We start from the raw sequence: 27,381 nt of genomic DNA, 5'->3' as shown, positions 1-27,381 counted from the left end.
CTTTTTCGATTACCGATTTCGATTAATCATCAACACTAGTCTTGTGGCACTTTGATGTTAGGACTGAAACATGTTGCTGTCAGCATGCTTTTTGTAAGCATTTTTTTACATCTATTCAGTCATCAAGAGATGTACAAAAGCAATAGTGCAGTATGGCAATATTTATGATATAACTGTTTTGTTCTAAAGCAAAATATAGAGGCAAGAGAAAAGTGCACTTGGGACACTACTTGGCTAAACTACGAGACAATCTTGTGGCTCCATCTTGAAAACAGTCTGAAGGAAGAATGGAGATAGCTCAAAATAATTCAAACTTGTGAGATTTTAGAAAGCCATTTTTGACATGAGGAGGAGGGGGGGCATTGAAAAAAACTCAAATTTGCTTAATAATGATTTTTTTTTAATAAAAATAAAATTACTTGATCAATTTATATGATTTTTGGTATAGAATAATTTCTTTCTGTCACTAATACATAAAGCATACAGATTTTTCTTTATTTTTGTTCTTTAATGTAGAAGAAATTCTGGATAAACAGTGAAAAATTTTTTAATCTTTACAAAATTTTCCACTTGTTATTTTTTCTTATTCTTTTCTACATTGTATTAAGAAGAAAATAAACTACTCTTAATCCTTTCTAATGAATGATTTAAGTTCAAGATAGTGAAGAGAGGGTGAGGGGCAGTAAGTATTTTTCATTGATCCAACCAATGCAGAGTCCCAAATAGGAATGTCACTACACATGCAGGTTAAATCAAAGATCAGTTGCAGAAAGAAAAAACAAATGCCTACCTTATTTTCTTTATTCTCCATAACCTCAGGGAGGGGTACTTTAGCAGGAGTCCCTTCCTTTGCAACCATTCTACGTTCCTGAGTATCTTCAACAGCTGTTTTGTGCACTGAATGAGCCTCAGCAAAATCTGGATGTTTTGTATTGATATATGCTAATTCAATTGAAACTAGATTCTCAACCTGAAAAACAAATAGTTAAAACCAAAAGAATAACAGCAGAATGATTTTGATGATGAAATTTTAAATCATTTGCATCCTATTTAAAATAGCCATTATTATCAATCACAGTTTGAAAAATATTTCACATCCTCAGAACCACAACTCAGACATTAAATTGCATTTGGTTAAAAAAACAAACAAATAATTTAAAGATAAAATATGCACAACAGAATACCATTTCCTAGTGTTTATGCGACATCAATCAGTAATCATTAATAAATGAGAATTATAAATGCATAATGTCATCCACAATCGAATATAAATGCATTTTAATAAAACTGCAAAGGTAAATGCCTTTTTTTTCTTTGTTTTTTTTAAAAATACAAATTTGATCAAATCAAAAATTAAAGTATAAAAGATTCCTGGGCATTACGGAGTAGGTACAGCTACTTTGAAATATTAAATATAATTTGTTTTATAAGAATGATAATAGAAAAGAGAAAACTCACCATAGAATTTGTAGGTGGTAAACGTCGACGAAGAAGGTGAGTAACTACATCTACAATTCGTTCATGAAGTTTGGGAAATCTTAACATCTCTTGCTGTCAAAGAAAAATATAAACTTAAATAAGAAATATGAAGAAATCAGGAAACAAACGAAAGTACAGAGGCATTCAATGATAAAAAGTTTAATTTCTCAAATGGTTGATAAGCTTAATGAAAAAAAAAATTTTTTTTTAATTTTGTTTTTTGAGTTATTTTTTGCATTTTATTAGCGTACATGTAACAGAAAGAAAATATTGTAAACTAAAAATCATATAAATTGATCAAGTAGATTTTTATAAAGAATATCATTTTTAAGCAAAATTGAGTTTTTTTCAATGTCCCTCCCTCTCGTCATATTTAAATTGGCTTTCTAAAATTTAGCAAACTGTAATTATTTGGAATTATCTCCCTTGCCCTTCAGTTAAAGGTAGCGTTGCAAGATTGTTACTCGTCATTTAGCCATAAAATTTGATTTTCTAATTGTAAAAATAAAACTACTTGATCAATTTATATGATCTTTAATTTTTATATATTTCCTTTCTGCCATGGGTATTTACATCATACACATTTTTCTTCGTATTTTATTTTTGTTTTTTCATTGAAAGAAGGGATTCTGGAAAAGCGTCAACATTCCTAATCGTTTTTATGATACTCCCAAAAAGGAGAAAACAGCTGAAAAAAGTTGTAAACAATCTGTTAATCACTTTCTACACCTATTTATTAAAATGAGATCACCAAAGATATAAAATGAAATCATTATGTACAATGCTTATATTAATTATATCATTATGTACAATGCTTATATTAATTATATCATTATGTACAATGCTTATATTAATTATATCATTATGTACAATGCTTATATTAATTATATCATTATGTACAATGCTTATATTAATTATATCATTATGTACAATGCTTATATTAATTATACCATTATGTACAATGCTTATATTAATTATACCATTATGTACAATGCTTATATTAATTATATCATTATGTACAATGCTTATATTAATTATATCATTATGTACAATGCTTATATTAATTATATCATTATGTACAATGCTTATATTAATTATATCATTATGTACAATGCTTATATTAATTATATCATTATGTACAATGCTTATATTAATTATATCATTATGTACAATGCTTATATTAATTATATCATTATGTACAATGCTTATATTAATTATATCATTATGTACAATGCTTATATTAATTATACCATTATGTACAATGCTTATATTAATTACATCATTATGTACAATGCTTATATTAATTATATCATAAATGGTATATTTTCTCTACCGCTCTCCCTCGACCCAGGACTGTACCCTAATAAATAAAGTCTCTGACAGCATAGATACAGCACTCTCCCTTGATACTAGTGCACAAGTACATGTATTTGGTGACTTCAATGTCCACCACAGTAATTGGCTTGGAATCTCTACTCACAGACACAGCTAGTAGCATAACACATAGCTTCTCTATATCTCATTCCCTATCACAGACGGTTACATTTCCGACATGTTTCCCAGACCAGCAAGATTAACGTCTAGATCTATTTCTGACAACAGTTCTCGATGATTGTGTAATGAATGCCCACAGCCTACTTGGGAATGCTGATCACGGTGTGATAATGGTAGAAATCGCCCTAAATTCTCAATCCAAAACTGAAGAGCCATTGTTCAAAAGATTTATTATAAAAAGGCTGACCGGGGAAACCATCAGGGATCTCATTAGAGATGCCCTGTAGGGAAATATTTTTTCTCTTCCTACTGAACAGTGTGCAAATGAGACCACTGAATGGTTCAAAACAGCAATTGAAGCACATAGTCTCACACAGAAATTCTATAGCAAGCCCCACTCTCCCCCAATGGTTTAGTTCTACTTGTGCAGCTGCAATTGCTCAAAGGTAGCATGTCTACTGCAGATTTACCTGACATGAGTCCAGTTCAAACAGACAAAAGTTTATAGAAGCTAGAAGTAATTGTAAGAGAGAATATACCGAAACCACCAGAAAATGCATCGAAGCACAGAAATTAGAAACCCATGATTTTTTTTGGAAAAATCTGCAATAGTGTAGTAAATAATGTGCAATCAACAATTCCCCCACTATCCAACAATCATGAAGTGTTTGCACGGCAACCAAGAAGGCTAATATGCTTGCCAGTCAGTTTGCCCTGAACTCTACATTGGACCCAGCAAACCACTCCTTCCCTGACTTCCGTTTGTGGACAGATGCCATACTAGATGATCTGAAAATCACCCCTGCTCAGGTGCATGATATCATAAAAACTTTGATATCTCAAAAGCATATGGACCTGATCTCATTCCAGCTGTGCTATTAAAAAAAAATGCTCCGCCAAGGTTGCTCCAGTTCTCTCCAAACTTTACAACAAATGCCTTAACGAATTTTGCTTTCCTGACTGCTTCTGTGATACCAGTTTTCTAGAATTCTGGCGAAAGAACTGATCCATTAAATTATCGCCCCATTCGCCTCCTCCTATTTTTCGCCAAAATATTCGAGTCCATAATTAACCAAGTTTTAGTACATCACCTTACAGCAGCTCAACTCCTGACTGACCAACAATATGAATTTAGGCAAGCCGTTCTAACTGTAATCTCAGAACGTATATACCATACACTGGACAAAGCAGGGGAGAGTAGAGCGGTAGCCCTAGATATATCTAAGGCTTTTGACAGGGTTTGGCATGATAGTCTTCTCAGGAAAATCAGATCATATTGTATCACTGGATGGATATTTAACATAATTAAATCCTTCTTAAGTAAGAGAATAATCCAGGTTGTCCTTGACAGTTGTAAAATATGATATAAATGTAGGAGTACCTCAAGGGTCTATCCTTGGACCTCTATTATTTCTAATATTCATAAATGACCTCCCTGATAAAATTGTCTGAGATGGGTATATTTGCTGATGACACCACACTCTAATAACAGGCACAAGAGAAAAACAAATGAACACATCTCATATCCAAGAAATTGTCAGAAACACTAGAGGAAAACCTTCAGTCTGTAGTGAAATGGGGACATAAATGGATGGTCACATTAAATGCTGCTAAGACTAAGCTTGTTTCTTTCAATAATTACAAGAAACCTTCTCAACCACCAATAGCAATGGCTAAAGACACATTACCTGAAAGTACTTCTTTTAAACTCCTCAGCCTAACATTCACAGAGACCAGGAGTTGGAACAGATACATTGAGAGCATTGCCAAGGGCGCTTTGAAGAAGACGGATTTTCTCTACTGTACTAGAAAGCTACTTACACCTGCATAAGGCCACCATTCACCCATGTATGGAGTATTGTTGTCACATTTGGGCTGGTGCATCGGCTACTAGTCTCTCACTCCTGGACAGAGTCAAAAGAGAGTCACTGCATCTAAGCTTCAACCTCTGTCCCATCGACGAAACGTTGCATCCCTCTGCTGGTCTACAAGTATTTTAATGGTGAATGCTCTGATGGACTACAAGCACGTGTACCCCCCCCTCGACGTAAGTACCCTCAACGAACCCGACAAGCAGCAAAATGCCACCCCTACACAGTAGAGATCCCTAGATGTAAGAAAGCCTTCTACTCCAATAGTTTCTTCCCCAGAACTGCTAGACTTTGGTACTCCCTTCCAGAATTCTGCTTCCCTAACTGTACTGATATGCAGAAGTTCAAGTGTAATGTGAACAGACATCTTGTTGCTTAACTCCCTACATTGCAACTTATGTCCCTGATAGTAGCTCCCTACATCAAAGTGGCACTGTGCCTTGTTTGGGGTGAAAATGGAATTTAAAAAAAACAAAAAAAACAACAATGTTCATATAAATTATATTAATTATATAAAGTGCTTGTATACTTCCTAGGATGATGAAAGAGAAATGAACAGTGTCTGTTCTCTCGATCAGATATAATTCAAGTAAATTTGAGTAAGCAAGAGGGTTTTAAAGTGATATATCCTGCAAAAAGGATATATTCGTTTGAAGTAGCTGAGTACACTTGGTTACATATTCGAGTAATAATCTTGTAAGTTTCCTTACTAAACACGTGATTGTGGCAGGGCTGGTATATACTTAGCGCAAAGCTTCAGCATGCCTGTCAACGTCTGTCCCAGATGGCTCTACTGGTCGATATTTATGGCTTAATCAGCCAATCATAGTCATGTAAGGAAGAACCTACATGTACTCATATTTGTCACATCATAAAGGATGCAGTGTCTGGTAACCAACAAGCAACTGATGCAGTCTGTTCCATGCTTCAGTAACTTTTAGCCTAAAAAAATATTTCCGAAAGTCATGAGATTTATGCCATTTTCTGACTTTGTAAACATGTTTTTGACACAGATCAAAAAAGTGGTCATGGTTGTTTTTGGCGAGATGGTCAATAATTTTGTGGGTATTGATGAAGTCAGTGGTTAGACGTTTGAAATTTCAATGAATCCAAGGTTAGAGAAGTGAGGCATTCAGAGCATGAAAAATGATAAATTGTTCTTGATCATACAGTAAAAGATACAAACAAAACAAAATTAAAATGATCAAAAATGATTCTTCAAAGTAAACTCACCTGGGTACCACAGTGTTGAATGATTCTTTGCATTTCTTCATGTACCAATTCTACACAACGTAGACTGGGTTCTTCCAGACGGCGGATCTGTCGTTTAACTAACAATTCAAAGGATATTTCTGGAACAAATAATGATGGCCGTGGACCCTGTGGAATGGAAATGCAAAATGAAATGTAAATGACTAATATGTACTTGATAAAATCTCAAAAGGAAACTTGTGGTGGGATACTTTTGAAAGTAATAATCAATACAATTATTTCGTTCTTAGTTGGAAGGATCAATAAAAGGTGAAGACAGAGATTGAAAAAGTGACTCACTTCTAAAACTCAATTTAATTTTTTTTACATTTTTGATTAAAAATAGAATTTTCCTTTATCATCAGATGAATGTTTCAAAAGTTTTGCTCAGCACAATACAAAAAAACAAAAAAAAAAGACTGGTTTCATATTTGATTTATTTCTTTTTGTTTACTAGGGTTCATTTTTTGTAAAATCTATCATATGAAAGCAGATAACATTTGTCACAAGTTTTACCCACGTTTGTAAATGTTTCTTAGATACATTTTACATTAGTTTTTTAGTTTTCAGTTCATAAAATAATAATCACTCCCTTATACAAGTCCAACTGCTCCCATTTGTTGTCCACTTGCATTTCTCTGAATAAGAGATTATCAGTTTACGGTTATTTCCGAATGGTTAAACACAAAAAAAGATGGTGTCACACATCCTACGAAACTAATCGGACTATTCCTTTACTGCAGCATTACAAGTCACCTATATTGATCAAAGCACATTTGCACAGACGTAAAAACCTGATGAATTACTTAATATGTTCCTTATTATACTTAGCCTTTATTTACATGTGTAGCACATTACTTTTGTTCATCTTTTTATTGTTACTTTTACATTTTTGTTGCTCTTACGTATTTTAGATAGCCATATACAATACCATAAGAATTATTATAATTATTATTTTTGTTGTTATTATCATTATTTGTAGTAGTAGTATTTTTAGTTTGTGGTTACTGTTAACATTCATATTTCCTTGTTTACAAATGCGTTCTGCAGTCTGGACGCAAACCAAATTTTAATCTATGGATGACCAACAGTGTACATAGTTTATTGTTAAAATTTTGACAATTTTTTTTTTTTTTTTTTTCAAGACTAAAATGATACTAGGAGGTTTTTAGTGTTTACATTAAGAAAAACTCTTTATTCATACTTTTAGAACATAAAAATATATTTGTAAACCTTTACAATAAAAATATATTTATGAACTTTTTTTTTTTTTTACATCAAACATCAGAGGTGTTAGTAATTTTCTGTTTTATTTTACAATAAACACATGTTGGTAAGTTTATAATTTTAGAACTTTAATCATAGTTTTTATTCAAACTTTTATAATAAAAATATTTTTATGAATTGATTTTTTTTCTTAAATCGAACATCAGGTGTTGGTAAGTTTACTTTTTTTAAACATAAAAGTAGAACTTTCATAATAAAACTATATTATGAAAATATGTTATTTTTTTCAAACATTTTATTGATTGATTGATTGATTGGTTGGTTTTATGGCATATCAACCTATGTGGTCATTTAATGCTAGAGTCTTTTATATACATTAATAGTTATAGGTTTTATGTATGTATCTGGTGTTCAGTGTCTATGTTTATATAGTTAGATAAGGTATTTTTTTGTTTGTTTTTTTTTTAATTTTGTTGAGTAACCTTGTTATCTTCAGATATTTGAGAAGAGTAGTTGGGTCTACATGAATGAATATGTCTTTTACAGTTTTTTCATTATATAGATTCAGTCAATTTGTTTTCAAGTCTTTGCATCTTGTTAATATGTGATTTACTCTGTATGGTTCCTGGCAGGGTATGCAGAGTGGGGCTTCTTTTTTGAGTAGGTAGGAGTGTGTTATAGAGATATGACCTATTCAGAGTCTTGTTATTATAACTTCCTCCTTTCTGGTCATTTTTTTGTTTGGTTTCTGTTTTCCTATGGTTTCCTGGATTTGGTATAGCTTGTTTTTAGTGCAGGAGTTCCACGACTCTTGCCATGTGTTTCTAATATATTTGTTAATGATTTGTTTTAGATCGGTATGAGGGATCTTATCATTGGTTAAATTTAGTGCTGCTTTTGCTGCTTTGTCAACTCTATCGTTACCCTTTATGTTGATATGACTGCGTATCCAACAAAAGAGAATGTTTTTATCATTAGGAATATCATCAAATCTATTTAGGGTTTTGGTGATTATTGGGTTCGTTGGTTTCCTGTTTTCCAGTGTTTCGAGTACTGATTTGGCATCTGAGCAGATAATGAATTGTTTATCTTTAGAAGATTCTATAAGATTGAGTTGCATACCAATGGCTGATACTTCAGCACTGTAGATCGATGCTTTGTCTGGTAATCTTTTGATTAGGATTGTTTTATTGTGTATGGCTGCACATCCAACATGGTCTCCATCTTTTGAACCGTCTGTATAAATTGTTGAGTGTTTGAAATACTTACCTTTAATTATTTTGAATTTTTCTTGATAGATGATTGGATTGGTTTTTGTTTTAGGGTATTTAATTAGGTCTGATATTATTTTTGGTTGTTTTGTCAGCCAGGGGGGATATTTAGGTTTTACAGATTCGTGTATTGTTGCAATATTTATCTGGGCTTTATTTATGGATTCTTCCATACGTATGCTAAATGCTACTATTGGAAGTTATTTATTGAGAAGAATAGTGAGCTCATTTAGGTTTGCCTTTAAACCATGACAATTCCACTTTTGTCTTATTTCTATCCGGTAGGATTCTGTGTGTCATGTTTTGCATTATAGTTTGTTGTTTGGGTGTTTTGGGTTTAGTTATCTTTTTTTAGTTCTCATCTCTATCTCTTTGGATGTAGAAGGTGTGTCTCTTGTTAGTGTCTGTGTCTCAGCTGAGATATCTTGCCGAGGCTTTTTGGTTTGGGGCTTTTTGATTTGCTCTGTCTCACGTGTCCTTTCCGGCTCTCGATCAATTCAAATTTATTTTCGTTTTCAATTAGTACTGTTTCTGTTTTTTGTTTATTTTGGTTTTTGGAAGGGGGTTTTGTGTTTCCCAGTTCTGCTTCCATCTTTCTTGATATTGTGTGTTTAATGTTTGCTTTTGTACTTGTTCGTGACTTGGATCTTTCACGTTGATTTATTTGCAGTTTTTGTTGATCGGGTTCTATTTTGTTCTTTGGAGCTTGTTTTTGGTTTTGATCACTTAATTGAGTTTTCAAAGATACTGGTACTTGTTAGTTTCATTTTGGTTTGTTTTTAAAGTTTCAATTAGATTTTTGAGTTCAGAAACTAATTTATTGAGTAACTCTTGGTGGTTTATTTGGTTAGTTTGGCTTGAATTTTTTGTGATGTTTGCATAGGTGTTTACTTTTTGGTAGGAGTCTACCATTTTCCTTGCTTCAGGGAAGGAGATATTCTCTTTATATTTTACTTTCACAATTTCTTTTTCCTTTTGGAAGGTTTTGCATGTTTTGGAGTATGCTGGATGGTTTTTTAGGCAATTTGGGCATTTAGTTTCATTGGGGCATTCATTTTCCATGTGGTTGGGTTCTTTTAGACCACATTTTCCACATGTTTTGTGCCCTCTGCAAACTTCTCTATGGTGCCCATATTTTTGGGCACCATAGAGAAGTTTGCAGAGGGGCTGGTATATATAGTTCCACTTTTTTGATTGTATACCCAATTTTAACCTCTTTTGGAATTTTAGGGGTATTGAATGTTAATATGTACGTTGTTGTAGGTATGGATTGACTGTTCCTTTTTATATTGATTCGGACATGATCAATCACTTCCTGTTTTCTTAGGGCATTTTTGATTTCGTCCGATGTAGCTAAGGTTAGTTCATGGCTTCTTATGACGCCTTTAGAAGTATTTAACCTTTCATGGGCAGAAGTTTTGCATCTATAAATATGGAATTTTTCCATTCCTAGGAGGTTCTTTGCATCTTTGTAGCTGTCTACTGTAACCAGTAGGTTGCCATTTTTCATTTTTTTTACCGCTTTAGGGTTGCTATTTTGAGTTAGTATTTTTTTCAATTAGGAATGGAGATAGATCACTGGCCTTTTTTCCTTCCAAGGTTTCAATTACTATGAATCTTGGGAAGTTTTCTCTATCAATATGTTCAAATTCTTGCTCACTGTCTGAGCTGGTAACATCTGAAATGTCAGAGTGGGTTCTTTTTGTTTTTCTGGGTTTTTTAATTATTAGATCCATATACTTGATTTGTTTTTTTCATTTTTCTTGCTCCTCACCCTCCTTGGAGCCCAAATGTGGGAGATGTTAGGGGGGAAACCCATTCGCCCTTTCATTCCAAGGGATACAAAAAAGATATACTCAATCAGTTGAGTTTGTGCCATCTCTTCCTGATTCCTCTTTTAGTTTCATTTTCCCAGTTTAAGAGAAACATTGGGAAGGGAACAGTTGTGTGGTTTTATCTCAGCAATTGATTGACCCTTGCCACCGCCTTCTAACACTTATTTGGTTTGATTATGTTTATAGTAAGAGTAAGATGTTGGATTATCTTTAAACTTCAATTTTTTCCTTGATGTTGCAATTAGCATTTGCCAGTGTAAGTGTTAGGGCTTGGCATGACTAGCCGATTGATCAGATCGGGCCTCTCTGACCTCCTGTCTAGTCGAGGTAAAGGCCGAAGGGATGTGTTGCAGGGCCACAACTTTTTTTTTCCTAGTCATGGGTTGCTCAACCACCAAGATCCCGTCCCAAGACATTACGGGTTGCTACCTACGGCCAACAGGAAGCTTCATTGAGGGATTTCTACTCTCTACAGGGGGGCAGTCGGCATATTCTGATATCCCGCCGACGGGGTCTGGTGAAATCTGTTTTATTTCTTCAAATAAACATTCTTGGATTTTAGTTTGGTTGTTTTTATTTCCTTTCTTAATCATAAGCTTGGTTTGGTGTTCTTGGTGGATTGTTGTTTCCATTTTCGGCCTTGCATAAAAATAATTGAGTTTTGTAAAGGAAAAAGGTTGTAGTATTATTGGCTAGGCTGTTTTAGTTTAGGAAGCCAGTAACGAAGTGGGGGGAATAAAGGGGGAGGGAGGGGAAGGAGGCTGTTGTTTTTGTAGAACATATTTAAGTTTTACAAAAGAGGATAGAAAACAAAAACAGAAATTCAATTTCGTCTCAGGAAGCCAAAAGACAGCCTGATCTGGTAGCACCAGCCAAACATTTTAAAAATAAGTCTTTAAAAATAGAACTTTGAAAACAAAAGTATACTTATGAAATGTTTTTTTTTAAACAAAATCAAAAATAATAAAAATATATTTATGAATATGAATTGTTTTGTTATGCACAGTTCTACCACTGGCATCATTCCATCTACTAATTTGTTCTTGATTTAAAAACTCATTTAAGACTTTAAATTAAACAAATTATCATTGGAACTCACATTAAATTTTTTTTTAATATATAAATATATATTTTATTATATCATTTTACTATTTCAAAAATAAAACAGGTTTTATTTCTTAAAACAAAGTTATATTTGAAAGCAGATTATAAACACTGTAGGTCATCTGTAAATTAAAATGTGGCTCACATCAGGAATGCAAAACACGTTTGTAAACAAAGAAATTGTGTTACTGCTGATGATACAACATCTGCTATCTACTGTTCCCATCAGTATAAGAAGCACATAAGAAACATAGGTCACTAATTCCAGGGTCAGATGTTAACAATTCCTGGCGACAATGTTAAAGTTTCACATACAGTAGAACCCCGGGGTTCGATGGCCCTAGGATACGTTTTTTCAGGTTACGATATGGAATATAGGTTTGGTTTTTTTTTTGGCCTCTGGTTATGGTATTTGCCCCACCTTATGGTGTTATTTATAATGTTATTTGAATATATACATGTGTATTATATACTGCACTGTATTTTGTGAATAATTTTTAATGCCGTATCCAAGGGTTCTACTGTATTTTCTTTTATACCAAAGGGATTTTGTTTTGAACAAAGAAAGTCTGATTCAGTAACCAAACAATTTTTACATCCTACCCAGATTTACACCCAATACCGGTGCCATATGCTTCTGCTTCGCCTGTTCTTTCAACTAAATATTTACAATAGTTTACTTTTTAATAATAGAAAAATAACACGTCAGATTTTATAAAACAGATGTTTATGTGGAAAATGAACTATGATTTCTACAACTGTTTTGTATTTTCGCATCATTATTATATATTTTTATTATTGTTTTTTTAATTCCCCAATAATTGAAAATCAAAAACACATTTTCAAAGATTTTAACAATTATTAAAGTAATTAAAGTTTAAAGGAAAAAAATGATTGCGTCTAAATAATTCTAAAATTTTCCCTGATTCAGATACAATTATTGATTCTGATTCTATAAAAATTTTGGTGCTAATGCACTTACTGATCCGCGTTATTTTTTAAATTGTATTTCCAAGTTTAATTAAAGTTTTATATGTTTTTTATTCAATTGTAAGGTTAAAGTACAGAATAGGTACAAAACACCCTCCCCTCTCCATATTAAGAATGGCTTTTTAAATAATAATGTTATTATTTCAGCACGGATCAATAAGTGCATGAGTACCAAAATTTCTAAATATTTCATTAGAAATTTAATGCAATTTAAAAAATGTTTAAAATGATGGTACACCCCACCCCGTGTAATGTTCACATATATTTTGCAAAACGTAAAAATAAATACACTTGAATTGAATGTTACAAAAAATAGATTGTTCTAAATATTTTTCGCAAATGTTTTCTTTGTAATTGATTGAAAATTGTGAGGCAAGAGTTGTTTTTCTTTTAAAACAAAACTGAATTGCATTGGTTTGTCATTAATATTTTAAATTTTCATAAACAATTAAGGAGAATCGCCTTGGTATGCAAAATAAGTTAAGAACAGACTAGTTAAAGCTCACCTCCATGTAAAAGAATGATTTTTATATAATAATATTACTATTTAGAAACCCATTCTTAACATGGGGAGAGGAACTCTTAACTATTCTCTGCCTTTCCTCTTTGAAAGAATGTTTCGATTTTTTTCTCCCAATTATAAAGATTTGGCAGTTATTAGATTGATTTGCTTTACTGTAAAAGAAAAACAAGATATAAATAATAATAGTAAAATTATTAATAATAATGACAAATTTGTAGACTAGCACCTTTTGCTGCCCCAAAATGAAATTCTTTTTTTTTTTTAGATGAAAGAAAAAAATTATTTTAGAATTTCAAATAAGAAATCCGATTCGTATATAAGTTTAACTTAAAATGGTCAGCTAATTCTAACTTTTTAGAGAAATTCACAAATTGTTTTACGACTAATCTTGATTGCTCAAAAATCGAAAATTAAACAAACTACTGCTACATTTCACATTTTCACATGATTGTTGACATTTGATGTGTTTATACCAGCATTTTGTTTAATTTTCGATTTTAAGCAGTTATCAAGAGTTCTTGTACACCCTGTTATGCAAAACGCTCGATGACTCTTAAATGAAAACTGAAATTATCTTCCTTCAATAGTAGAAACACACTAACACCTACAGCTTCTATCTATTCGCATCTACTGAAAATTTGCCCAAATATCTATTTACTTAATTATACATACGGAATATGCCATGACTTAAAATTTACCTCCAGTTATACCCGTACTGTACTGTACCTACATCTTAACCTTCCTGTAATCTAAAATATACAGTGACTGGGCAAAATTCTTAGCTCAATTCCTAATACCTACTCACACTGTAACGTTATCCTGTACCTAAGCTAACCTATAAATATTTAAAAATGTAAAAGTCTAAAGGTAAAAGTCTTAATCCACACTAACGCCTTTCTAACAAGCTCACATAGTTGCTTCTACTGCTTGATTTTTCTTTTTTGTCCTTAGTAACAATGAAATAGCAATGTCCCTCAATCACTTTGAGGAGTGTAACTATTCATTAGATATATAACCTCTACAAACTAACCCTGTAACATTAACTAACCACGCGGGGGTCGCAGAAATACCTGGATTAGGACACAGGCGCGGAGCAAACCCTCTCAGGGCTGATGGACCCAGTAGATCTTCCCAGATCATCCGTCTAGGAGAAGGAAAACTCTGAAACTAAACCTAAGGGGAGGGAGGTCTCTCCAGTCTTTGATGACAACCTACCTAGAGCTGGTGACTCAAACAAATTACCGGTCTGCAAGCCTAAACTGCTTAAGGAGTAGATAGGCTCTGTCTATCGCCCGGCTTCCATACTCCTTTTTTGCCTATTAGTCAGGCGCAGAGACGTTATCAAAGTGATTCGACAAAACACTCAGTGGTAGATCTTGTTTCTTGTCTAGGGCAATGAACGCCGTTTTCCCCACTCCCAACACATCCCACCCCTCAAAACTGGGCACTTGGGAGTGCTTGAGTACCACATATGCCTGTACAATTAGATTGGGTTGACCTTCTTCTGATGGGTTGAGGGTACTGGATTGACAGTTACTGGCTGCTGTTTCCGACTGGTAGTACAGGTGCCCTAACTCTTTGGTAGCGCTTAGAGTGGCTGCTCCATCAACAGTTGTATAATATCGGGATGTTTGTAGTGCCATGCGCATGGAAAGGGACCCTGCACTCATCCCCCGATGGGCTTTCCTGAGGCCACAGTCCTAGTTGAAGAAAGGTCAGCTGATGGTCTGCTTGTGTTGCATGTCTGATACCCTGTTCAGCTCCCCCTTACCTAACTGAAACTCTTTAAAAACATGATGACAGTATAATCAAAAAATAAGCTTAAACCAGGCTTAGGGACAAACAAATCCAACTTGCCTCCTCCCTTGAGGCTTGCATTCACGAATATCCGTGGGCTTAGAACTAATTTAGATAATGTTGAAGCATTTCTCCTAACAAATACCCCGGATATTTTAGCACTAAGTGAGACTAACGTACACTCCTCCATCTCTTCTAACTACTTTAACATGCCTGGATATCTCCCACTCTGCTGTAAGGACTGACAGACATATGCACGGACTTGGAGTCTACATTCGTAACACACTCCCCTTGACTAGAGAAACAAACCTAGAATCGAATGATCAAGCCTTTATGTGCTTTAGACTAAACATACAACATAACATTAGCTACTTTTATTTTCTCTACCGCTCTCCCTCGACCCAGACTGCACCATAATAAACAAAGTCTCCAACAGCAGAGACACAGCACTCTCCCTCAACACTAGTGCACAAGTACATGTATTTGGTGACTTTAATGTCCACCACAAAAACTGGCTTGGATTCTCTACTTACACAGATGCAGCGGGCAGAACAACACATAGCTTTGCTATATCTCACTCCCTATCACAAATGGTTACGTTTCCAACCCGTTTCCCTGACCAGCAAGAACAACGCATTTCACTTCTAGATCTGTTTCTGACCACAGTTCCCGATGATTGTATAACAAATGCTGACAGCCCACTCGGGAACGCTGATCATGCAGTGATAATGGTTGAAATCACCCTAAACTCTAGACCCAAAACTGAAGAGCCATTGCGCAAAACAACAAGATTATCATAAAAAGGCTGACTTAGAGATGCCCCATGAGGAAATATTTTTTCTCTCCCTGCTGAACAGTGCGCAAATGAGACCACAGAATGGTTCAAAACAGCAATTGAAGCACATGTTCCTATGCGGAAATTTTATAGCAAGCCCCACTCTCCCAAATGGTTTACTTCTACTTGCGCAACTGCCATTGCTCAAAGGCAGCATGCATACCGCAGATTTAACCAACATAAATCCAGTTCAAACAGGCAGAAGTATATAGAAGCTACAAGTAACATTAAGAAAGAAATAGCGACAGCTAAGAGAGAATTTACTGAAACCACTAAAAAACGCATCGAAGCACAAAAATTAGGAACTCGTGACTTCTGGAAAATCTACAACAGTGTAGTAAATAATGGGCAATCAACAATTCCCCCACTAACCAACAATCACGAGGTTGTTTGCTCAGCAACCGACAAGGCTAATATGCTTGCCAGCCGGTTTGCCTCAAACTCCACACTGGACCCTTCCAACCACCCCCTGCCTGACTTTCCTTTGCAGACACACGCCAGGCTAGACGATCTAAAAATCACCCCTTCTCAGGTACACACTATCATAAAAAACCTTGACATTTCAAAAGCATGTGGACCTGATCTCATTCCAGCTGTGCTATTAAAAAAGTGCTCAGCCGAAGTAGCTCCAGTTTTCTCCAAACTCTACAACAAATGCCTTAATGAATCTTGCTTTCTGGGCTGTTGGAAAACCGCTTCTGTGGTACCAGTATTCATGAATTCTGGCGAAAGAACTGACCCATCAAATTATCGCCCCATTAGCCTCCTCACACTTTTCGCCAAAATATTTGAGACCATAATTAACCATGCTCTAGTCCATCACCTTACAGATGTTAAACTTCTGACTGACAAACAATATGGATTTAGACAAGCCCGTTCCACAGCAGACATCCTTACTGTAATCTCTGAACGTATATACCATTTACTGGACAATGCGGGGGAGGGCAGAGCAGTAGCTCTAGATGTATCTAAGGCTTTTGACAGGGTATGGCATGAGGGTCTCCTCAGGAAAATTAGATCATACGGTATCACTGGTAGAATAGTTAACATAATTAAATCCTTCTTAGATAAGAGAAAAATCCATGTTGTCCTCGACGGTTGTACATCTAAACAATCTATTTATATATATAAAAGCGAAAATGTGTGTATGTATGTGGGTTTGTATGACTCGCAAAAACTTTCCACACTGGTCATGGATTTTTGCCAGATCGGTATCATTTTAAACTTCCAACCTTTGCCCGAGAAATATCGGGGGGGGGGGGGGGGGGACAGAAAAAACTGTCCTCTCATGACGAGTTCGGTTCTATGCATGTGCAAATGACGTCGGAACCTGATTTAGTTTGAAGATTTAAAAAAAAATCAACCTAATTTTGTAGACGTCATCTTGGGTTCGGTTCCTAATATTCATTAATGACCTCCCCGACAAAATTGTCTCTGAGATGAGTATATATGCTGATGACACCACACTCTATTACAGGCATGACAGGAAAACAAATGAACACATATCTAAAGAAATGGCAAAAACACTAGAGGATGACCTCCAATCTGTAGTGGAATGGGGACAAAAATGGATGGTCACATTCAATGCTGCCAAGACTAAACTGATTTCCTTCAATAATTACAAGAAACCTTCTCTACCACTAATAGCAATGGCCAGTGACTCCCTGTCTGAGAGTACATCTTTCAAACTGCTTAGCCTAACGTTCACAGGAAAAATGAGTTGGAACAATTACATTGAAAGCATTGCCAGGGCTACTACGAAGAAGGTAGGCTCTCTCTACCGTGCTAGAAAACTACTAACACCCGAAAGTATCCTGTACCTCTATAAGGCCACCATTCGCCCATGTATGGAGTATTGCTGTCACATTTGGGCTGGTGCATCTGCTACTAGTCTCTCGCTCCTAGACAAGGTTCAAAAGAGAGTCGCCAATCTGATAGGCCCTGAACTGGAATCAAAGCTTCAGCCTCTGTCCCATTGATGAAATGTTGCATCCCTCTGCATGTTCTACAAGTATTTTAATGGTGAATGCTCTGGCGAACTGCAGACACTTGTGCCCCCATGACGTAGACACCCCCGACAAACGCGACAGGCAGCTAAATCCCACCCCCACACAGTAGAGATCCCTAGATGTAAAAGATTTTTCTCCAGTAGTTTCTTCCCCAGAACCGCTAGACTCTGGAATTCCATTCCAGGTCCCTGCTTCCCCAACAGTACTGACATGCAGAAGTTCAAGTGTAACATGAACCAACATCTTGCTGCCCAAATCCCAACATTGTACCCCAGTAGTTGTTGCCCTCTACACCAAAGTGGCAATGTGCCTTGTTTAGGGTGAAAATGTAATAAAAAATTTAAAAAATAATAAAAAAAAAAATTTTTTTTTTGTTTTAACTTATCAGAGGAAGCACTAGGTTTATTTTGAACTAAAAAACACTAAGTTTATCATAATTGACAAGTAAAAAAATATAAATTAGACTTCAAAAATCAATGTTAAATCTGAGAATGGAGTTTTATAATCTGTGGTTCTGTGCCCCTTAGTCTTGTGTTGTAAATGAACTTCTAACAAATAAATATATTTGTTTTAAAAAAAATTAAAAGAATCGTTTTTGGAATTAAAAATTAGGCTCAAATTTTCTGATACATCCCATCAATGTTTACAATTAATCCCAGCATTAAAATTTATATTACTTTATAAAACTATGCTGCTAATTAGAAAAATCTTTTAAATCTTCACATAATTTTTTGCTTATCTAAGTTTGACACCAACAAAAATATGAATATTGTGTGTATGAAATTAGCATTAAAATGTTTTTATAAATAATTATCTTAATATAATTAAAATATAAGTTGGCATTTAATAGTAAGTACAACAATTACATTTTTATTATTTGATTGATTAAGTTAATTTTTTCAACTAATTAAAATATGATTTGGAATTTCTCATGAAAATAAACAGGATTCAATTCACCATTTGAAAAAATAAAAAAGCCATAATTTTCTATGTTTTAAAAATCAAAAATAGATGATAAGCATTATAAATTCTGTAAAATTACATTATTGAGAAAGCATAAAATAATTTTTACCGTGGCATTCCTTATGGCAGTAAGTACATCTAGAGTAGTGAGTCCACCAAGGGGATCTACAGATTCCAAAGTACGACCAAAAGTTTCATGGAAAATGTAACAGATTCTAGCACCTCCACACCTGAGGAAATAAAAATTTTAAATAAAAATAGCAAATTATTCACAAAAGTTGGTTGAATTTAATATTTTTCACCTTCATTCATTAGTGATTTTATTTTCATATTTTAATAAACAAGAAAAATAAATGCAAAGAGATTCTATCTTCAAAAAAAAAAAAAAAAAAAAAAAAAAGAATTATCAATATCATGGTCGGTTCCCTTGCCCGCTCTTGTTTTTATCTTGCAACTTGAAAACAATTTGATAAATTAATAAATAACATTAAAAAAAACAAAAAAAAAACCCACTGTACTCATTCTGTTTCTGTTGATCCTCAAATATATTAGCTTTATATATGTGCCTGGTGTAGTTTTTAACTTTTGGTGTGATACACATACAGACAACTGTTCTTTATCTAATAGATTGTTTAAGATCATTTTTCACCAAATAAGACTGTACTCTTCGTACAATGTTATTTCTAAATGCCTTTTTATTTACAGCCTCGTCCAAAACTATGGATTTCCATTGTTTTCATGTGAAATTCGGTATTATGATTTCCGAAATTTCATTCTGATAGTGTAGAAGCGCCGAATGTCTTATTTCAATATATATATATATATATATATATATATATATATATATATATATATATAAAATAGACGTTATTAAATCTGTCCTAGTGTAATTAGAACATTTTAGTGTCATGGTAAAAGCTCGTCCCTTTACTCTAGGACTAATCAAAAATAAAATATTTATTATTAAATATAAAAACCGATTCAAAATCCAAGTTTTTATATAACAGGTAATCTCTGTTTTATATGATTGACAAAACAGATTTTATTACGTAGCTTGTTATAAAAAACTAAAAATACAGGAAAAAAAAATAGTCTTTACTTTATACAGGGAGGGACGATAAAATTGTCCCCCTAGAAAAGACGGCAGGATTCCATTTCCATTTGATGAAAACAGATTTTCTTTTTTTGTTGCAGACCATCTACTAGTTGACCAGTTGTGTACAAATCCCAAGAGCGATAGGAGCCTTGTATCATGTCTGAAAGTGACACAATGCTCAACGAGTGAAATCGGAGATGTGCCACTGTATAACATGCTCTCTACCGATCCAAGTTATAACAACAGGATCATTGCCAGCACCTTCAAAATGCAAATCTGGACAGTTCAACACTTGAAGGCACAGCTTCATGCATCGGACAACCTTTTGGAGGTGGTGGAGCGGAAGCCCAAGGCCGAGTACACTGCCAGGAAGAACCGGACCAAGGAGTTCATCAAAAAGGTCCAGGCAATCATTGATGAAACACCCCAGCTGCCTATTCAGCAGATTGCAAAAAATTTAGGCATCTCACACACAACTGTGAAAGAGGGATTTAAGTGTAAGTCCTACAAGTGCCAAACAAGCCAGACCTTGACTGAACAGACAAAAACCTCAGGCTTATCAAGTCTGTTAAGTTGCTCAACAAACTAAAGCATCCCAAGAAGCCAAACATGCTTTGGATCTTTTCAGATGAAAAGAACTTCTGCCAGGACCAGGTGCACAACAGCCAGAACCATTACTGGATTGCCACGAATAACAGGGACATGCCCAGGGTAATGAAAATAAAGTTTCTGGCCACAGTTATGGTCTTTGGTTTAAAGTGAGGACCATATCATGCTCATTCACATCTTCAAAGTTGGCTTGAAATTCAACACCAAAGTGTACCTGGACCTACTGAAAAGTATGGTGATCCCCTGGTGCAATCAGATGGCCGCTGGCAGACTCTGGGTGTAGCAGCAGAACTCAGTGTCTGCCCACAAGTCCAAAGAGACAAAGGCTTGGTCTCAGGAGTACTACGACTTTGTACCCTTCTTTTACTGGCCTCTCCCTCTTCCCCAGACCTGAACCCACTGGACAACTTTGTTTGGTCATACATCAAGAACATCATCAACAAGACCTCCAACAACACCAAAGCCAGTCTGATTGCTAACATCCGCTGAGTATTTGCCAAGCTCCCACCGGTGCTTGTGAAAAAGGCATACTCCCAGTTCTGGACCCGTATTAAGGCAGTGATTGAGACTGAAAGTGGCTACATTAAATAGAGGCTACATAATCAAGTTACCTAAATTGATTTTTTTTTAATAAAAGTTTTAAAATAAAGCTGTAGCGTTGTTTTCTTTAGGGTGACAATTTTATCGTTCCACCCTGTATATAAGATTAGAACTGTAAAGTTAGCTGCTTCCCTTGCCAATCATAATCCTTACCATCATACAAAATCTTGAAACAAACTTTCCTGAATTAATGTAAGAAAGAAAATTAAAAATATATTAGTTATAAATTCAAACTACAGTTCAAAAGTACCATGTCCATTATTCTGAAAAACATCATGTAAGTAAAATAATCTGCTAATTCTTGCCATAGTAATTACAATTTACATAGTGATGAATTATTTCAAAATAAATTGGCTGGAATCAAAAGGAAATAAGATGTTATTCATACAGGAATATAATAAATAGATACTGCCTGCAGTGATACATTTTCGATTAGCAATTTGCCCAGGTCTACAATTGAAACGGGGTTTGTGGCTCAAAAAAATCTGTATTCTGGTGCAGACATTTATTTTCACTCAAGTGACAGTGGAGACTTTGAAATTGTTGGCTCTTGTTCAATTGCATTCTTTCAGATAATTAGCCTCACAAAAGAGTGGCTCATTTCACCGATGCTGATACCCTCACTATCATTCAACAAAAAGAAAAAAACTATTGTCAAATACAATTTACATTTAAATGAATTGGGTTAATCCAGTTTAAAAAAAAATTTTTTTTTTAAGTTCCTAATAATAAAACAGAAATGAATACAAATTGAGATTAACTTACAGTTCCGTTGTCTCAATGTTTTTAGCTGTCCCTTCAATCGTATTGCAATAGGCAGCAGCAAACCTTGTGATAATCTGAAGTAACACTTGTCCCTTTTGGAAGACAAAAAAGAAGAGATTAAACCAAATATTTTTAAAAATCTATCAAATATATTTTTGGACTTTTATCATTGCAATTTTTTTAATAGATAAAAAAGACCATAAAAATTGTTAATTTTTCTCTTGAAATATTATTCAATTTATACTCAAATTGCGTATATAGTTATCTATATATATAAAAGGCAAAACGCGTGCAAAAGTTTTTATATGTCCAAGAAAGGGGGGGGGGAGTTACTATCACTTAGAAGTGTTTATATACCCCCTAGATAATAATATCTACGATTTGCGAACGCGTGTCGCGTCTAGATTTATTTACAGCGACTTTTAAAAAATTATTACTATTTTGGCTTCTCACATGTTGATTCGTCTTTTTCATATAAAAGCGAAACTGATGTGAAACTAATGAGCCGTTCTCGGCTAGCCCGGGAACAACATCCAGAAAGCAATGGACGTTTTTCAATGTCGGTTTTCACCGTCATATCAGACAATTGCTTTCATTTGGACACTCCCCTAATAAACGGAGCTGGTTTTCCCCAACACGTTGGGGAAACAAAACCAGACAAAGTTGGGTAAAAAAAACAAATTCAAAAGAACTATCCCACCGTAAAATTAAGTGCGGATTTGACCTCATTAAACACACACTTAAAAACTGTCTCACAGAAATAGTTAACTGCGGAATAGCGTGATGTCTGACCTCAATTTGAACTCATTCACTTTTTAATCACTAAATTTAACGTCTTACATTGCTTCCATCGCCATAGCGTAGGTGTATGTCGTCAGCCTATTGGCCTGAAGGCTCCGGATTCAAGCCTACCTGGCCCCCACCCTTTTTTTTTTCTTTTACGCCTACAAAAGATTTTTCCATTTTTAAAATCGCTGTTTTTTTGTTTTATTTTTTAAGAAGTTTAACATCGTTTTTTTTATATTTAAACAGGGTTAAGTTTTCTTTTTGTTCTGCTTTACCCCACCCCCACCCAAGCAATGCCGGGTACCCCCGCTAGTTATTAATAAGCCAATATCACTGAGGTCAAATTCCATTGAAAACATCCTTTAGGAAAATAACCTCCATGTTTGCAAAATAATTTGTGTAAAGGTAATTTAATAGAAATAAATATGAAAAAATTGTTGGGGGCAATAGAAATGTAATGCAGAAATTAATCTGGATTACATTTGAATTGAAAGATTCTTTTGCTAAAATATATTTTAAAAACAGCATTAAAGTTAAAAATTTCTGGCTGACAATTTGTAGTTACAATTGATGAAAAAAAGTTTTTAATTCAAAAATGAAAATTTAATTTTTTAAAAATCTAAAGTTACTCATGGTACAGAATATTTTTTTTTCAGATCAAAACTATTAACTGTAGAAATTTGATACTTAAAGTTGACCTTTTTAAAAATTAAATTTCAAATATACATAAAAATTATGTGTCTATTTAAATAATTTTTTTAAAAATTAAGCAAAAAATATATCAATTGAAAATATTAGTAAAACTCATTATATGCTTAATTGCATGATTAAGAATACTTTTGTTGAACTGTTAACACAAATATGATTTGAACCACAATGTTGTCTCGGCCCATTTTTTGTGAAAAGTATCAAGTTTGACTAATATGACTAAACAAACATGTATGAATTTAGCAAGGTATATGACATTGAAGTACTTACTTTGTCCTCAACAGGTTCCCCAAAAGAATTAAGTAAACTCTGGAACTGGGCAATGAGCACATTAACTCGGGTTTTCAATTCAGGTAAACAATCACGAATATGGTGCATCAGCAACTGAAACATTACAGAAGCTCAAATGAAAACTCTTCAAAATGCAAGAAAAAAAAATTGTATAAAGATCAAAATTTAATTATATTTTAATATCCATAACTCCCTAACTAAAAAATATATTTTGAATATATAATAGAGTCAGAGTTTTTTTTTTTTTAATCTTAGAAGCAAAGGTGATGATATTTATGAAGCTATTATACAAATTTAATAAAATTCAGTAACGTTAAATATATTTCAAGACTTAAGTATCAATGTCTAGAAAGCTGAATAAAATCAGGTTGTAAATTTAACTGGTGTGTACATTAAACTATGCTGTAAGAGGGAAGAGTAAATCTTATGTAATTGTTACATCATGAGGAAAGAGAAGATATCAGTCATCTTTTTTTTTGCTTGAATAAATTTACAAGAATGGACATGTTGAGAACCAATGGAGATCACCCCCAATCAACTGAAAGGAGAAGTACATAGTAATGATGATTTGTCTCCAGGTTCCATTTGTTCTCTGGCCTAATAATAAATGATAAATATTGTGTTATGAAGCAGCATGGTGAAAAATAAAGATGGCGCCTGGTGACAGCACTTCACGGGAGATAGAACTGATGTTAACATGTAAACATGAAACAAATAATCGACACATTAACATTTATAGACTATCAAGTATCATTTACTTTTTCTATAATCTTATTTATGATGCACAGAAGCATTCTAAATTCAAAATACAGGCTAAAAAAAAAAATTATGAAATCACAAAAGATTTAACAATTTAACACTTCAATTCTTCTCCATTACACTCTAAATTTTTATATTGCATTTGTTCCTCTGTTTAAGTACAATATCAATATATTGACTGAAACTTACCCTGTTAAGTGTTTTAGCCAAATATGGAGAGCCATTTCTGTTAGCTATTGACGGGTATTTGCGTTGAAGAAAGGAAGCTTCATCCCTTAAACAATCAGACATTGTCTAAAGAAAAAAAACAAAGAAAAGCAATGAAAATTTTCTCAGATGTAGAAAGGAATGAGTGGGTGAGTGAATGTGTTTGTTTAAAGGCATTTCAACCTCTAGGGATCATTTAATGCCAAGAAAAGGCTTGTTGGTACAAAAATTTTCAATTTCTTAAAAAGTTTATCTGCAGAAGCAGAATGCTTTAAATTTCCCAAAAAGTTTGTTTACAGAAGTAAAAAAGTTTGTTTTTCTAAAGTAAAATGTTACTTGTTTAAGTTACAGGAGTTAGAATAAATTTGTCTCTTCAGTACTTTACAATTTGTTTAGGCTCTACTTCTTGGAACACATCTCCAACGCTTGCTGCTCTGAAACATTTCTTTCGGATGTGTTGGTGTCTTCTACACTCTGTCAGTAAATGTTTGATTGTTATTTGTTGGTTGCAGAGTATGCAGTTTGGTGCTTCCTCCGCTTTGGTTAGGTAGGAATGAGTTAGTTTTGTGTGTCCGATTTGTATTCGGTTCAGTACAATCTACTCTCTTCTTCCTTTTAAAGCTTTTTGTTTTTCATTTCTGATTCTTGGCTGATGTTCATGCAATTTGTTCTCTGGGCACTTATTCCATTCCTCTTGCCACCTGTTTTCCAGATATCCATTAATTTTTCTTTTCAGGTTTGTCTGTGGTATTTTGATTTTTTTGATTTGGTTTGTTGCTTTTGTAGCCAGTTTGTCTGCTTTTTCATTTTCTAGAATGCCAACATAGATTGGTATCCAGGCTATTACAATTATTTGACCTTTTTCCTTGTTTTCATTATATTCTTATCACAGCTGCTGCTGTGATAAAAGGGTGTTTTTTTCCTCTACAAGGGCCATGATACAGGATAGGGAGTCTGTATATATGATGAACTTATATTTGTTGTGGTCTTTGATGCATTTGAGTGCCATTTTGATGGCTTGTAGTTCAGCTGTATATATTGAAGTATCCTTGGTCAGTTATATTTGGTATTGGCTTTGTCAATCTGTATATGCTATGCTTGTTTCATTTATGGTTTTCGACCCATCTACATATATTTCTTTGTATTCTGTGTATTTTTCTCCAAGTTCTCTGAAGTTGCTTCTATTTGTTAAATTATTTGTATTGTTTTTCTTGTATTTAGTGACTGTTAGATCAATATTTGGTTCATTTAATGTCTATGGTGGTCTGTCATTTATTTTTTGTGTGACTATGTTGTCTGGTTTTTCATTGATTTAAAGTATTGTTTCTTTAATTCTGTGTCCAAAGGAGGGTATGTTTTTTGGTTTCCCCTGAATAAAAATTTGTAAATTGTAAGTTGAAGGTAGTTTTGTATGTTGGATTTCCAGGATTTCCCATCTTAAATGTAGGGGTGGTTCATGAGCTTCTACATGTATGCTTTCCATTGGTGAGGTTCAATAAGATCACAGGCTAAGTCTCAGACCTTGATTCTGTATGGTTAGTAGTTTTTTTTAAATTTGTGAGTAGAGCTGTGTATGGCACAACCATAGTCTAGTTTGGATCTGATACATGTACAATATATTTTGAACATTGTAACCTGATTTGCTCCCCAGTCTGGTTTGGATATTATTTTTAAGATGTTTATTGCTTTTAAGCATTTTTGTCTTAAGTTGCTAATGTGCTCTTTGAAGTTTAGTTTATTATCAAAAATGATTTCTAAGAATTTGGCATGTTGTACTAGTTGCTCATCTAGTTTGAGCTGTAGGTCAAAATGGTGTTTTTGTTTCCTACAGAAATGGATGCATGTGGTTTTGCTTTTGGATATTTTGAATCCATTTTGATTAATCCAATGCATTTGTCTTTCAAAGGTTGACATGTTTGGCAAGGAGCAAGTTCTAGAGAAGTCATCAACAAGTAGTGTTCTTTTTAAATTCCATGTTAACAGTTTTATTTATATCATTGATTTTAATTAGAAATAGCATGACGGATAGCACACTACCCTGTGGTACCCATGTTTCTTGTATGTATTGGTCTGATGTTTTGTTTCCCAAGCATACTTTATACGTTCTGTAAGATAAGAATTCTTGAATAAATCAGGTTTCCTCTGATTCCCATATTATGAATATCTTTCAGGATTCTATGCCTCCATATGGTATCATATGCTCTTCCAAGATCAAAAAAGATTGAGACCACAGATGAATGTTTCTAGTCGAATAAGTTGGTCATTAATACCTTGGTTTTGTCTAAATTCACTTTGGTGTTATATTTTTCTAAATGCCACGTCAGTCTTGTATTGACCATCCTTTCCATTGTTTTACAGATACAACTTGGTAGAACGATGGGACAATCAATAATTGGTAGATTTGGAGTGGTCCTTTCCAGGCTTAGGAATTGGGATGATATTGGATTCAGGCGAGTGCTTCAGAAGGTTGTTATATCATTAATTATCTGTAGGAGAATGTTGAATGAGATGTCTGGTAGGTGTTTTAAGAATTGATAGTGGATGTCGTTTGGTCCTTTACTTTTATGTATTGAGTTTTTGAGTTCTGTTATAATGAATGAAGTGTTATAGTATTCTTTGTAATTGGATGTGAAATTGAATCTTTTCTTTTCTGCATTATTTTTACATTTTCAGAATTCAGGAGATGAAAAGTTTTGGCTGAATTCAGTTGAATGAATTGAATTGCCATTTCTTTCTTATCTATAGTTTGTCTTCCATTTGGTGTGCTTATATGGTTTATTGATGTTCCAAGTTTTTTCCCAGTTATTTTTCTTTTTATTTCCCATGATTTTTGTTTTAAATATTTTGTGTATCAAGTTTTTTATATCTTTAGATATTCCTTTCTGGTGCCTGTCTTAGTTGTCCTGCTTTG

At 33.9% G+C, this 27,381-nt stretch overlaps 1 protein-coding gene across 2 annotated transcripts in view; it reads right to left on the bottom strand.

The window, feature by feature from the left end:
* Positions 1-27,381, bottom strand: part of LOC145277792 (dynamin-1-like protein) — a 103,510-nt gene that overhangs the window by 31,591 nt on the left and 44,538 nt on the right. For both annotated transcript variants that reach the window (XM_080129608.1, XM_080129609.1), the window contains exons 6-12: positions 24,453-24,557; positions 23,484-23,597; positions 21,720-21,811; positions 18,759-18,879; positions 6,078-6,224; positions 1,459-1,551; positions 791-970 (exon numbers count right to left, since the gene is read on the bottom strand). In XM_080129608.1, coding sequence (XP_079985734.1) covers positions 791-970; positions 1,459-1,551; positions 6,078-6,224; positions 18,759-18,879; positions 21,720-21,811; positions 23,484-23,597; positions 24,453-24,557 — 852 coding nt within the window. The remainder of the gene's footprint in view (positions 1-790; positions 971-1,458; positions 1,552-6,077; positions 6,225-18,758; positions 18,880-21,719; positions 21,812-23,483; positions 23,598-24,452; positions 24,558-27,381) is intronic.

The sequence above is a fragment of the Euprymna scolopes genome, chromosome 6, assembly GCF_053919585.1.
Source record: "Euprymna scolopes isolate OS-2025 chromosome 6, ASM5391958v1, whole genome shotgun sequence".
Taxonomy (NCBI): Eukaryota; Metazoa; Mollusca; class Cephalopoda; order Sepiida; family Sepiolidae; genus Euprymna; species Euprymna scolopes.
The sequence above is the reverse complement of the archived record's forward strand: the minus strand, read 5'-3'. Positions and strand labels throughout refer to the sequence as shown.